This window comes from Scylla paramamosain, chromosome 32, assembly GCF_035594125.1.
Source record: "Scylla paramamosain isolate STU-SP2022 chromosome 32, ASM3559412v1, whole genome shotgun sequence".
NCBI lineage: Eukaryota > Metazoa > Arthropoda > Malacostraca > Decapoda > Portunidae > Scylla > Scylla paramamosain.
Genome location: NC_087182.1, coordinates 586,423 through 598,673, shown reverse-complemented (window position 1 = coordinate 598,673; position 12,251 = coordinate 586,423). Strand labels below are relative to the sequence as shown.

At 38.5% G+C, this 12,251-nt stretch overlaps 1 protein-coding gene across 4 annotated transcripts; it reads right to left on the bottom strand.

Moving 5' to 3' along the window:
* Positions 1–202: 202 nt before the first annotated feature.
* On the bottom strand, positions 203–10,511 carry LOC135088970 (sentrin-specific protease 1-like). Of its 4 annotated transcripts, none has more exons than XM_063984051.1 (18): positions 10,352–10,511; positions 9,416–9,517; positions 8,358–8,455; positions 8,101–8,213; positions 7,629–7,779; positions 6,953–7,110; positions 6,223–6,353; positions 5,168–5,290; positions 4,768–4,838; positions 4,262–4,358; positions 3,676–3,821; positions 3,052–3,154; positions 2,543–2,759; positions 2,169–2,291; positions 1,562–1,702; positions 1,185–1,322; positions 700–786; positions 203–603 (listed from the first exon to the last, which is right to left on the bottom strand). In XM_063984051.1, exons 2-18 carry the CDS (start codon positions 9,475–9,477, stop codon positions 319–321), a joined length of 2,244 nt encoding a protein of 747 aa, XP_063840121.1. In that variant the 5' UTR covers positions 9,478–9,517; positions 10,352–10,511; the 3' UTR covers positions 203–318. The 4 variants fall into 4 exon arrangements, with proteins under 4 accessions (XP_063840121.1, XP_063840122.1, XP_063840123.1 ...); XM_063984052.1 differs by having other exon boundaries at positions 9,416–9,514; positions 10,352–10,507; XM_063984053.1 differs by having other exon boundaries at positions 9,451–9,517; positions 10,352–10,494.
* Positions 10,512–12,251: the final 1,740 nt, after the last annotated feature.

Sequence of the window (12,251 nt, the reverse complement as noted above, 5' to 3'; positions counted from 1 at the left end):
TCCTCCTCTTCCCCGATTATTTTTCAACCACTGTTTCTGTTATTACCTCCTCCAGTCCCTCCCTTCTCCTCTCTCCCATCATGCTCTCCTCCTCTTCCTCCTACTCCTCCTTTTCCTCTAGAAATTAAATACATAAGAACTACTAGGTACGGAAACTTTTAAAAATGACTCCCAGATTGAAAGGATACAGACATCCAGTGACTTGCTTTTAAAAGTTTAATTGCCATGCATACAAACATACAAGGGAATTGCTGATTAAAGACAAACTCCCATGTTTTATTCTGAACTTAATAGTCATTTATAGATTAACCATACTGGTTATTTACTCTGAAAATAATCCACAAAATGCACGAACCAAGTGTAAACTGTAACTTTGGGTAAAATGGAATATAAACATGCATCATCTGAGGTAAAGGTTGGTAATATTTCATCTCCTCCGTATCCCTCCAGCAGCTTGCCCTTGATGATCTCATACACCATCCTCTGGCGGAAGTAAGGCATGTCCTCCTGAGTGAAGTCCAGAGGGGCAAGACGGGACTTGAACTCGGCAAACTTACAGGAGAACATCCCACAATCTGATCCGTTCATCTGTTCAGGAATGTCCTGGAAGAAAGTGGAAGTGCAATAGCTTGGAGGTATGAACAAACTTGGTGACTTATAAAAGAACATAAGTGGCAGGAACATGTGAATATTTCCTACCTTTGCACATTCCAGTTTCCAGGCTGCTGTTCTGTAAGCTATTTTCTTCTTATCCAAGTGTTCAGCCTTTATATATTCCAACAGGAGCTGGAAAATACCAAGAATATGATTATCCTCCCAAGCACTTTGGTGCAGTAACTAAAACTTCAATATTTTCAAGACTGCGTGAGTGAAGATACTACAACACACCTGAAAAGAACACAGGATTAACTAAAACTTCAATATTTTTAAACGTGTTGATGCTGCAACACACACACACATGGTAACTTCAATAACTTCAAAGCTGTAAGAGTAAAGACACTGCAACACGCACGCATTCCCACCCCCACCACAAATACACACACACACACACACACAGTAACTTCAATATTTTCGAAGTCACAAGAGTAAAGACATTGCAACACACAGTAAACTTCAATATTTTCAAAGCTGCAAGAATAAAGAGACTGCAACACACACAAACATGACAACAAACCACCACCTACCTCAAGGCACTCAGGGTTATCACCAAGCATGGAGTCATAGTAAGTGATGCACCTCTTCCTGAAGTCCACCATGGCCATGCACCAGTGGACATCGAGGTGGATGGGGACCAGTAGGATGTTGTAAGTGAAGATGTCAACCTTGAGAGTGAAGGGAGAATATATATTGAGAACTTATGAATCTGAGGGGTGAGAAATGTAGTAAGTGATGTCAAAATTGAGAATGAAGGAAGAATAAATGAGAACTTTGGAATCTGAGGAAGAAGAGTAGTAGTTTCTCTTAAGTTGTCAACCTTGAGAGTGAAAGAATAAATAATGAGAACTTAGGAATCTGAGGAGACATGTAGTACTCCCAATATGCAAGCCAGCGTGGTTTGTACCTTCTTGGTCCACCTGGAGACAGACTTGTGGCCACTCTGGTACAGCTTGGGATAGAAGAAAGTGCTGAAGACGTACACCTTTGGAAGCCTCTTGTTCCTCACGCTGCGATCCATTATCAGGTTCATGTAAAAGTTCACCACCTAAAGTAAAGAATAAGGAAATTGGTTACGTGAGAATGTAAACAAATGTTGCTTTGGAGACAAGGGTTACTGAGTTCATGTACAAGTTTACAACCTAAGACAAAGATTAAACAGATCAGTTATGTTCAAGTTAAATATCAAGCCTGTCTACTCAAAACACAAGTAGCCAAGACAAGGTACACAACTTTCATATTCATATTCATATTTCATATTCACACCACTCTCTTTGCCCCTCGACCTCTGACGGAGAAAAGAAATAAAAGACAAGTACAGTAAACCCTCCATGCACAAATAAATTTCAGGTCCTCACCCCTTACGGAGAAAAGAAATAAAGACAAGTACAGTAAACCCTCCATACACAAATAAATTTCAGGTCCTCACCCCTTACGGAGAAAAGAAATAAAGACAAGTACAGTAAACCCTCCATACACAAATAAATTTCAGGTCCTCAGTGTCACAATCTCACCTCATCACTGAGCCAGTTCAGGCCGTCCAGAGTGGCGATGTCCCGGCGAGTAATCTTTATGTTAAACTTGTGAATGAGAACTTCTGACTTTGGATATGGGACCAGTGCAGCCTCAATCTCTTCCTGAAGTAATCAATGTGTCATGTGAGGAAATTAGATGAATTCAATACCTGTTTGGGTACATGTCATGCTTAGGGAAAAGTTTTAGAGTGGTGTGAGGAGAATAAAAGGAAACACTGATTATGTAATGTAATTTAAATGACATCATAACACCATCTGAAAACGATAATTTTTGAGGACTTTCTGGCACATATTCTTACACTCTTTAAAAGCAGAAGAGAAAGAGGGAACCATAGTGGAGTAGAAAGCCTTGCCTGCATCTCTGGTGTCAAGGGGATAAACATTTGCTTCTTGACTGAGGCCGTGGCAGCTCTGTGTTTCTCTGGCATGGCAAAGATGATGTCAAGTTGCTTCAACCTCTTAACTTTTTCATGGAGATCATTCACTCGATTCATTTTTTCTGACTGTAGTTCTTCATCCTTTATGCTTTTGCTCTTTGCCTTCAGGTCAATACTGCTAAACTCATCTTGTCTGAAAGAAGACCAGGTAACTGTAGAGGCAAGAGGACAGACATGCAAGATATAATGCAATACAGTAAGATATGGTGATGTGTGTTTCAGAACGAGGGTGATGAGGCTTAAAACACTCTTCAATCATAGCTATTTGTGACCACTAAGGAACACAACACTTATTTTGCCTCCATCCATTTCATATCATAAAAATCCTTGAGAAAATCATTTTTTTGAGATGAATGTGACTGGTAAGCTTAAAAATACTCTCCAATCATGACTACTTGTGGCCACTTAAGGAACACAACACTTACTTAGCCTCCATCCACTTTCCGTTGTACAAATCCTTGAGAAGATCAGTTTTTCTCCTGCTACTAGGGAACTCATCCACGATCTCTATACTGTCACTTTCGGAATCTGTGGACACATGAACATGGGAACACGATGACATATAAAAGCTTCTCAACAAGGAACTTTGCATTTCTATCTCTACAAACCAAATGATTAAAATGTTGATTCTGATTTTCACTTTTAGAATCTGTGGACATGAATATTAACCCTTTGACTGCCACTTGGTACACCTTCCCTTAATTACCAATCACTCTGACACATCTTTACTTGCTTTACAGCCACATCCAGTCTTTTAACTAAGAAGAAACAGTTAAATGTATTTTTTTTCATTGCTAACTTTCTTGTACATGCTTATAAAGACTTGACACATTGCTTCTGGGGCTGCTAATTGTTTCGTGTTGCAGTGAAAGGGTTAAGGTACACTAAAATGTACAAACTTCTCAACAACAAACTTGGCCTTTTATCTACATGAGTGCTGATAAACTATTAGAAATGAAATTACTAAAAAACATTTATGCTGACTTTCATAAACATTCAGTACAGGAGGCAGTGTCATGTCAAAGCTTATTTGATAATCCCTTACTTACCCTTGACACTCTCAATGCTGTCGCTATCTGAGTGGCACAAGTCTATCACAGGTATTGCATCAGGCTTCTTCCCCTTGGCGTGCTGCTGCCGTACTAGCTGGCCCAGTGACAACTCCTCTTCATCACTGGTACGCAGGCTCCCACTCCTGAAACAATGTACATAATTAAGCTACAAACACTCTTATATATATTTCAAGTTGCTGGAAGTTGTAAAAAAACACCAAACATGAAAAACTCAAGCATTATCTGCTGTGAAAATATCCTACTCTCCTGGATTGCAAATCTATATGTTAGATTATAAGACAATTTTTCTGACTTCTTCTTTTCATGTAAGAGGGGACAAGCCTTGACCAACAAAGACTGAAATAAAGGTCCACTGATGTTCAAAGTCTCCAAAGAGTGTAGACTAAAGGGTTGAAGATATGTGCCTTGAAACCTTCTTTTTGTAACAGTTTAACTCAAAGGCAGGAGAAAGTACAGAAGCAGGTAAGGAGTCCCAGAGTTTAGCAGTAAAAGGAATGAAAGACTGAGAATACTAATGAAAATATCTCAGAACTAGGAGTAACTCAATGCACAATCCCCTCACCTGATGACAGATTCACTCATCTTATTCATTTTCTCTCTGCTATTTCTGAACTCCTTCCTCATGGTTATGTCTGACAGAGGAATCCTTGATCCGGAGGCTGGAAAGAGGAAGGTTGCATTTACAAGCTAGGTGACTGATGGCTGTAAAGTGAAGGCAGACAGGAGTGATTTCTCTTCTCTATCAGGGACCAAGTGGTGTGTGTGACTGGGTGTGAATGTTTGGTGTGCCTTGTCCTTGCTTCCCTTTTGTTTTTGGAAGACATCCTTGGTATATGTACGTATGTATATTTACAATGGGATACAACAGTGGGTGTATATAATAAACTTCATGAGGAAATACAGTAAAAGCTTCCCATTTACATTACCAGACACAAAGGGGAAAATATTTTAATGTACAGCCCTTTACTAAATAGAAAAATTATGTAAATTAAGAGAAATAATTGAATGTGTTAAACTCAATGTTAAATTCACACTATAACCAATCATACCCATGCATGCTTGTCTTACATTTTTGGTGAGTGGCAGGTCTCTTGTGGTCCTCTGATTCCTCCTTCTCCTTCCTGCTGGTTTTACTCTTGCTATAATAGAAAGATGACATTTCACATAAGTCTTCTGATAATACAAGATGATAATTCAGTTTCACACATTCAATGTTTGATCCATAACCTATCTAGCAAAACAGCAAAACTATATGTATTATTCAAAGTGCCTGTCTTCTGTTCTACACATAATTATACATAGAATTCTCCTTCTCTCACTCTCTCTGCCAGTGTCAACAGAATAGGCAAGACAGAAGGGCCTCTATATCTCCCTATCCAAACTCTCCCTTATTGCTCATTCAGGATTTAAAAAAAAAAAAAAAAAAAAAACAGCAAAATATTCAGTGATAAGACCAGTGCACACTCACTCTGAAGTCCTCAATAATTTGCTGGATGTAAAAATAACAGGTGACATATTCTCCCTCCCGGCATCTGACTGGACTGACTCAATGGAGGAATTTCTGGACCATCTCACATCATGCATCACAGGACTGCAAAGAATGGTTGCTACTGAGAACACATAGCACTGCAAAGAATGGTTACTCCTAAGAACAGACAGGACTGCAAAGAACAGTTACCAATGAGAACACACAATGCTGCAAAGAACAGTTACTCCTAAGAACAGACAGGACTGCACAGAACACACTTCACCCTTCCCTGTGACACGTAATAATTCTCAACACTAAAAACAATGTGTGAAATTTTTATAAGCGTCTACAAGAAAGAAATGGATTACAAGAATACATTTTACAATTTCTAGCCAGTATAATGAGAAAAGATGTCCCACAGTAGCTGGTGTTAAAGGCAAGATGTGTCAGATACCAGAGAAAAGGTTGAGAATTGCACTTATCATGACACCAGTGATTCTTGCCTATGTCTGTCACTAAGCCTTTCACTGCAATATAGGAAACTTCAAAGCAGGAAATCTTTTTAAACATCAATTAAGAACATAAGAACATAAGAAATAAGGGAAGCTGCAAGAAGCCACCAGGCCTACACATGGCAGTCCCTGTATGAAATATACCTACCTATTTCCACCTATCATCCCCATCCATAAATCCATCTAATCTTTTCTTAAAGCCCCTTAATGTCTTAGCACTAACAACATGATTACTAAGACCATTCCATTCATCTACCACTCTATTTGAGAACCAATTTCTTCCTATCTTTTTCTTAAACCTAAATTTTTCAAGCTTGAACCCTTTGTTTCTTGTTCTGTCCTGGTTGCTGATCCTAAGAATTTTGCTTACGTCCCCCTTGTTATTATTAAGGAGACTAAAAACTAGATATCACAAATCCATGCCACTATGATGTCTGGAGGTGGCTGTAGAAGAAAAAGATTAAGGAAAGATATGCCAAATAGCAATGAAAAGACTAAAATCTCCATGACTACTTCAGGTATGACAGTGAACCTTTTCTTTACCTTGAGGAGCTGGAGGAACTTGAAGAAATCTGGCATACAATGTGCAAGGGAGAGAGAGAGGAGGGCGACTGGTTCTGGGTGCACTGCTGTAACAACTGTTGGTACTGCTTCTTCTCCTCAATGTGGATACTCTGTACACATCGGAAAGAATGGTACAGCATCGAGATTAATGTTATGGCTAAAGAATTGTTGATTGCATGTTATTTATCTATTTTTTTTTTTATGTAAGAGTGGGCGTAGTACGGTTGGCTGCAAGACTGTTCCTTTATGTATGAGTTGATAGGACTTACTGTGTGAATGTGTGTGTATGTGGTACTTTGTTTGGGCCATCAAATGTAGAATTGCTGGCCTGGTAGATAAATAGATAGATAGATAGACAGACAGAAGAGGGAATCTGGCCTAGAGCAACAAAGAGGCATAAAAAAAAGGCCATAAAAGTCATAAAATAATCCAAAACTTGGCAGTGTCTCAATATACACATGTTGTATTTAAGATCTTTTATTTTGCTCATTTATTTTCCTTACTCTCTCAAACAGTTCTTTCCCAATATCATGCCAACTTGTACAGACTTTGATGTAATATCCAGCAGGAAGACCCACACTACTTGTCTATTTCCCTGGCTAGCATCATAAACACATAACTCTCTCTTCTCTCCCTCTTTCTCTTTCTGTACATTCTCCCCATCTGCTGACCACACGCCTAACAATGTGGTGTCGACAACCATACATACCTCTGTTATGGTGGTGGGTTTCCATTTGGTGAAGGCAGAGGACAGGGGCTTCTTGTTACTGTCACCATAATTGCTGGCTCCTAAACAATTTCTGGGCCAAGCTCCTGTCTTCTCTTTGACTGTTACATTTTTGTCGGTTTTCAAGATTTTTCTGTCATCTGAAATGAAGCAATGATAAAGAATAGATCTAAAATAAAATCAACAGTAGCAAAATAACTTCCAATATGACAAACTTAAGTGAGGGATGTCAATAATGGAGCACAGATTAGTCAAGATTATGAAGAATATAACTGTACATATACACAAAGTAGGAACATCTGGGTACAGCCAAAACCTGTAATTGTAAAGATGTGGATTTCATTACACCACCACTCTATGGATCAGAGCAGAATAAGGAAGATCTTATCTATTTCAGGAATGAAGAACACATGAATTACCAGGATTCATGCTTACAAACTTCTACACCACACCTCCACTATATTGAAAAGTCTCTAGTTGAAGCCACACAGGTTTTTAAGGGTGTATTTATGGTTCCAGTGACATATTACCAAGATTTCTACATTACTAGCTGGAGAAACACTTGAAAAACCAGTAAATCATCCTTGTGGGCTTGGAAAATAGTCGTGGTGAGACAGCAGAGTGTTTGTGAATACGGTTCTACATCTCACATACGTACTGAGCTTAGGAGGGATAATCCTGCTGGAGGTGCTTGGGGTGGAGTCTTGCCTCAGGGGCCTCACTGCTAAAGACTTTGTCCTGATGGGTGGCTGCCTGCTGGTGACCTCCCTTACATCTGTGGCTTTTGTCATCTTAAAGCATTTTCTGTCCTTGAATAATAAGAAGCAAAGAAATACATTTTAGCAGGTTATGATTCAGATATTATACTGTTATATTTCCAGATAGTAGCATTAGATGTAAGGCAATAATTTCTCACACAAACAAAGGATTATTAAAAAACTAACAGCTAAAGGAAACACAACAACAAACACTTGGAAAAAAATAGATAAATAAAAGAATAAATAAATAAATCAGCCATCATTTCTTACGCAAAAACAAAACATGACTAAAAAAGTAACAGTTAAAGGAAAGAAAGAAACCAGCCATTATTTTTCACCCATAAAACAAAACACTATTCCAAAACAACTCACAACTGTAGGAACTGCTGTCACTTCTGTCACGTCTGGCTCATCCTCTTTGATGGAAGTGAGAGGTGGCGGTGGGAGGGGCTTCCAATGCAGGGATGGCTTTAACTGATATGACCCTGGAAAACAATAGATAAATAAGATAAAAAGTAAAATAAATAACAACATCCATATTACTTGTAGTCACCAGGTATTACAGTATTTCTGAGCCATTTAAGTATGACAGCCTTCAAGGAGTGAAAACCCAGCAACAAAGGACTTACGGTTGATGGGCAGCAGCAGCTCGTCTCTGCTGGTGCATGCCTTTTTCCGCAGGGATTTGTAGGGCTGCTTGGTAGACACATCTTCATCGTCACTGATCCTGCAGGGGCCCAATGAAATGTTACTGAACATACAAACATGAGCAACAGTACAAGTAACACAGGCAATGAGAATCAAGACAAGTATTATAATTTTCCCTTATATTCAAATTAGAGTGCATTCTACACTTGCTGACAATTCACAACCTTATTCATTACACCAATCATTATTCTACAAGTGTACACCTGGATGCACTGGATGGCTCTACTGGAAAGTGCTGTATTACTATTTGTCATCCCAACCCCAGACATGCATTAATTACATAGCGCTGGTGTCACTGTAGATACAAGAATGGTTCCATCTTCTCTGTCTACAAGCTCGTCTCTGGTGCACATTAAAAAGATCACCAGCAAATATTTAGTACCAACGCAAGAGATGAAAAATATACATGATAAAAAGACTGGATGTGCTAGAATGTGCCTTAAAATATTTGGCATCCAGTGATTACAAAGTGGCATGGGTGTGGTGTAACAGATGTCCCTCCCCCCAAACACACACACCCTTAAGCCTTCAGTAATGTTGTTTTGGGGTATTATAAGTGTGAAGTGTACAAGTCAAGAGGATTCAGAGTAATGTACAGAAGGAAGTGTTTGTACTGGAGTGGATGAAGGCAGTCAGTCATCAGTGTAGCACAGTCTCTTTCCCCTCCCCCCCTTCCTACTATCAGGTTCATGAATCACTGCTATCATCTCTCGGCTTTTAGTGATAAATGGAGGAATACATAAGATAGAGATTCAAACTGATATAGAAAGTAAATGAAAAAATAAATATGACAGAAAACACTACAAATCAAGGATAGATACAAAAAAAAACAAAGAGCAAAAAATAAACAGAAGAAATGAGGAAATGCCAAATAATTATAAAATTCTACCAAGGAAAGAAAACAAACTAAGAAATACAAAAAGGAAAGTACAATTTACAGGTGAGTCTACATCAAAATTAGGTGTGGCCCGGGACTTGCCGATCATAAGCTGCCATAATCGTTTTGACTCTTGCCTGAGCTTCTTTGTGGAACTGTTCCATTCTCCTTGTTACTTACACAGCAGGTCTCCTCTACCTACTGCTGCAAAAGAAAATAATTGTTGCATATTGCTGTCCACCACTGTTAAATTGCTGCTCTTGTTACTTTCATGCCCTCAAAAAAAAAAAAAAAAAAAAATCAGGAACGATAAAGTCATTGTGCATTGTTAAAACTCTTGATCTTGTTTATTTCATGCCCTCAAGAAACTAAATTAGAAATAATAAAACAATCAGTAAGTATTATTGAGAAAACTGTAACCTGGTATAAACTTGTGTGATATAAATGCAAAATTGAGTGTGTCAGTTTTTTTTTATTCTTTATTTATTTATTTTGTTTTTTAATGGGCATCAACTCATTTTAATGCAGTTGAAATAGTTCATATATATTTTTTTTCATGCATTTCTTTTACTAGTTTAGTTTTCATAATAATACAATCAGTAACTGAAACATTCTCTACGAGTGCCACTGACAAATTAATCATGGAAACAATAATGAAAGCCTCTCTTGTAAGTGTATTAGGTAAACTATTTATTTGAGACCGTCCCCACCCCTACCCTCACACCCGTTGCAGTCTGTTTATATTTATTGGTTCTGTATAAGGTACATAACTCAATACTTCGTCCTGCCAAACCCTAAACTGGTACCTAACTGTCATTATCAACTTGGCAATCTATATGAAGGGATGAACAGAACGTAACGGAAAAAAAAAGCTCGTATTTCAATATTAGCCCGGTACATGGCAGCCTCGTATGTATAGAAAAAAAGGCAGAAAAAATTAAAGGGCCAAAAAAAAAAAAAAATAGGCTGGGAGGAGGGGTTATTAAATGAAAGCTAAATGGTGCCGCTTATTTCCTCACAGTAAATATCTGTACTCACTCTTCCAGGGGTCGCTTGCGTGGACTCCTGGCATTCTCAACAGTCCTAAAGAATTGCTGCTTGATTCTGCTGAAGTAAGAAATGAAGGTGGTGAGCGTCAGGCCAGTCACTCTACCACTCTCTCTCTCACTCGGGAGCAAGACGTTTCGCAGCAAATGACACTTCGCCTCGCCACTGCGAACTCGCCCAATGAACCAGCGAGACTGAAGCGAACCGTCCTAGACTACGTACTATTAACCCTTAAGAGGTCAACATACCTTTACATCACATATACTCATCCTGGTCACCAAAAATCACTTTTTTGTTTATTGTTCCATATGTATGAAAATGATCACAAAACTAAAAAAAAAAAAATAAGTTAAAGTTCAAAATCGGCATTTTTAAATGTCCCGCTGGGGCTTTAAACTTGGCTCGCTGGGCGGTGCTGCCAGACGTACGATTTTTGTTTTTCTTGATTTTTTTGTTGTTTACCGACCTTTTAAGAGCTATAAATGATAATCTACGATAAGTAAGTATATTATGGGTCCTTATTATCTAAGACAGTTGCATGTTTTCATATATAGTTAATTTCCATTTTTTTAAATGAAGCAGTTTTATTACAAAATAATTATATTTTTTTTTTGTCTAATTAGGCCGGCCACACGTGCAGTTAAAACTGTCAGTTTGGACTGTTCAGTTATAACTGACAGTTTTAACTGTCAACTGACAAGTCCACAGACGTACAGTTGAATCGTTCAGTTTAACCATGGATTCCGAGGAGGACGATCTAGCAGCGCTCGGGGTATTACTAGTAATGGCACAAGAATTTAACACATAATTTGGCATATGCTGCATCTTTCTTAGTTCGATCGTGATAATCTTCAGATTTAATCTTCCACAGACAAGGTTCATCTTTATAAATTTCTATAAAGTCTGCAATGGTTTGATTCTCCTTTCTAGACATAATTACTGTTTTGGATCATTGAAAGAAAAGAAACACTATGAGATCTGAAAGTCAAACAAATAAGTTAAGACAGAATGGACAGAAAGCAACATGTGAGGGAAACACTTTACTTTTGGTAACGTTTCGTACAGAGTACTTCTGAGGAAGTACTCTGTACGAAACGCTACCAAAAGTAAAGTGTTTCCCTCACATGGTGTTTCCGTCCAATCTGAAAGTCAACTGAGGACTGCGCAGTTAAGCCCCACACACGCTCAGTTCTCAGTCAAACAGCCACAGTTGACAGTTAAAACTTTTAACTTTTCTATTTCCTTCAGTCGAACTGCGCAGTTCTGTTGAACTGAGACTGATGGTCCCACACACGTCAGTTAAAACTGTCAGTTATAACTGAACAGTCCAAACTGACAGTTTTAACTGCACGTGTGTGGCCGGCCTAAGTAAGACAGCTTAACAATAATCTACTTCAGCAACGCTACGTAACAACCTTAGACTGGTACTCACTTAACACTACTCACTGAAAATTTTATGAAGATCTACGGGAATGAGCCTGTTTTTTCGTTTATCTACTTCATTCAGTCACGTCAGGGTAAAGAATAGTTTATTTTCCACACGTACTCCTCTTCGTTCCCTTATTGAAGTGTTTGCAGTGCGGTAATGTGGTGGATACAAAAAACTACACCAAACATATTAAGCTCAACATTTTTGTATAATAATTTTTAGAAACATGAATGACCAAAAATGGTTCTAGGATAAAAGAGGAAAAAAATGACAGAACACTACAGCATAACAGTACAAATGGCAGGTGTGTCTCTTTTCTCTTATTCCTTATTTGCAAGGATTAAAGCTGTTACCTTAGAGATCACAAGAAGTGGGAGAGAGAGAGAGAGAGAGAGAGAGAGGCTGTACCTAAGCAATTATATCTTTCCATACCACACACACACACACACACACACGCACACG

Excerpts from the sequence above, each read along its gene's own strand:
- LOC135088970 (XM_063984051.1), bottom strand. The coding sequence starts at position 9,477 with ATGGAACAGTTCCACAAAGAAGCTCAGGCAAGAGTCAAAACGATTATG. Across the intron at positions 2,292-2,542 it reads CCTTGACACCAGAGATGCAG|GAAGAGATTGAGGCTGCACT; the intron begins GCAAGGCTTTCT and ends TGATTACTTCAG. Across the intron at positions 604-699 it reads GGAAACTGGAATGTGCAAAG|GACATTCCTGAACAGATGAA; the intron begins GTAGGAAATATT and ends ACTTTCTTCCAG.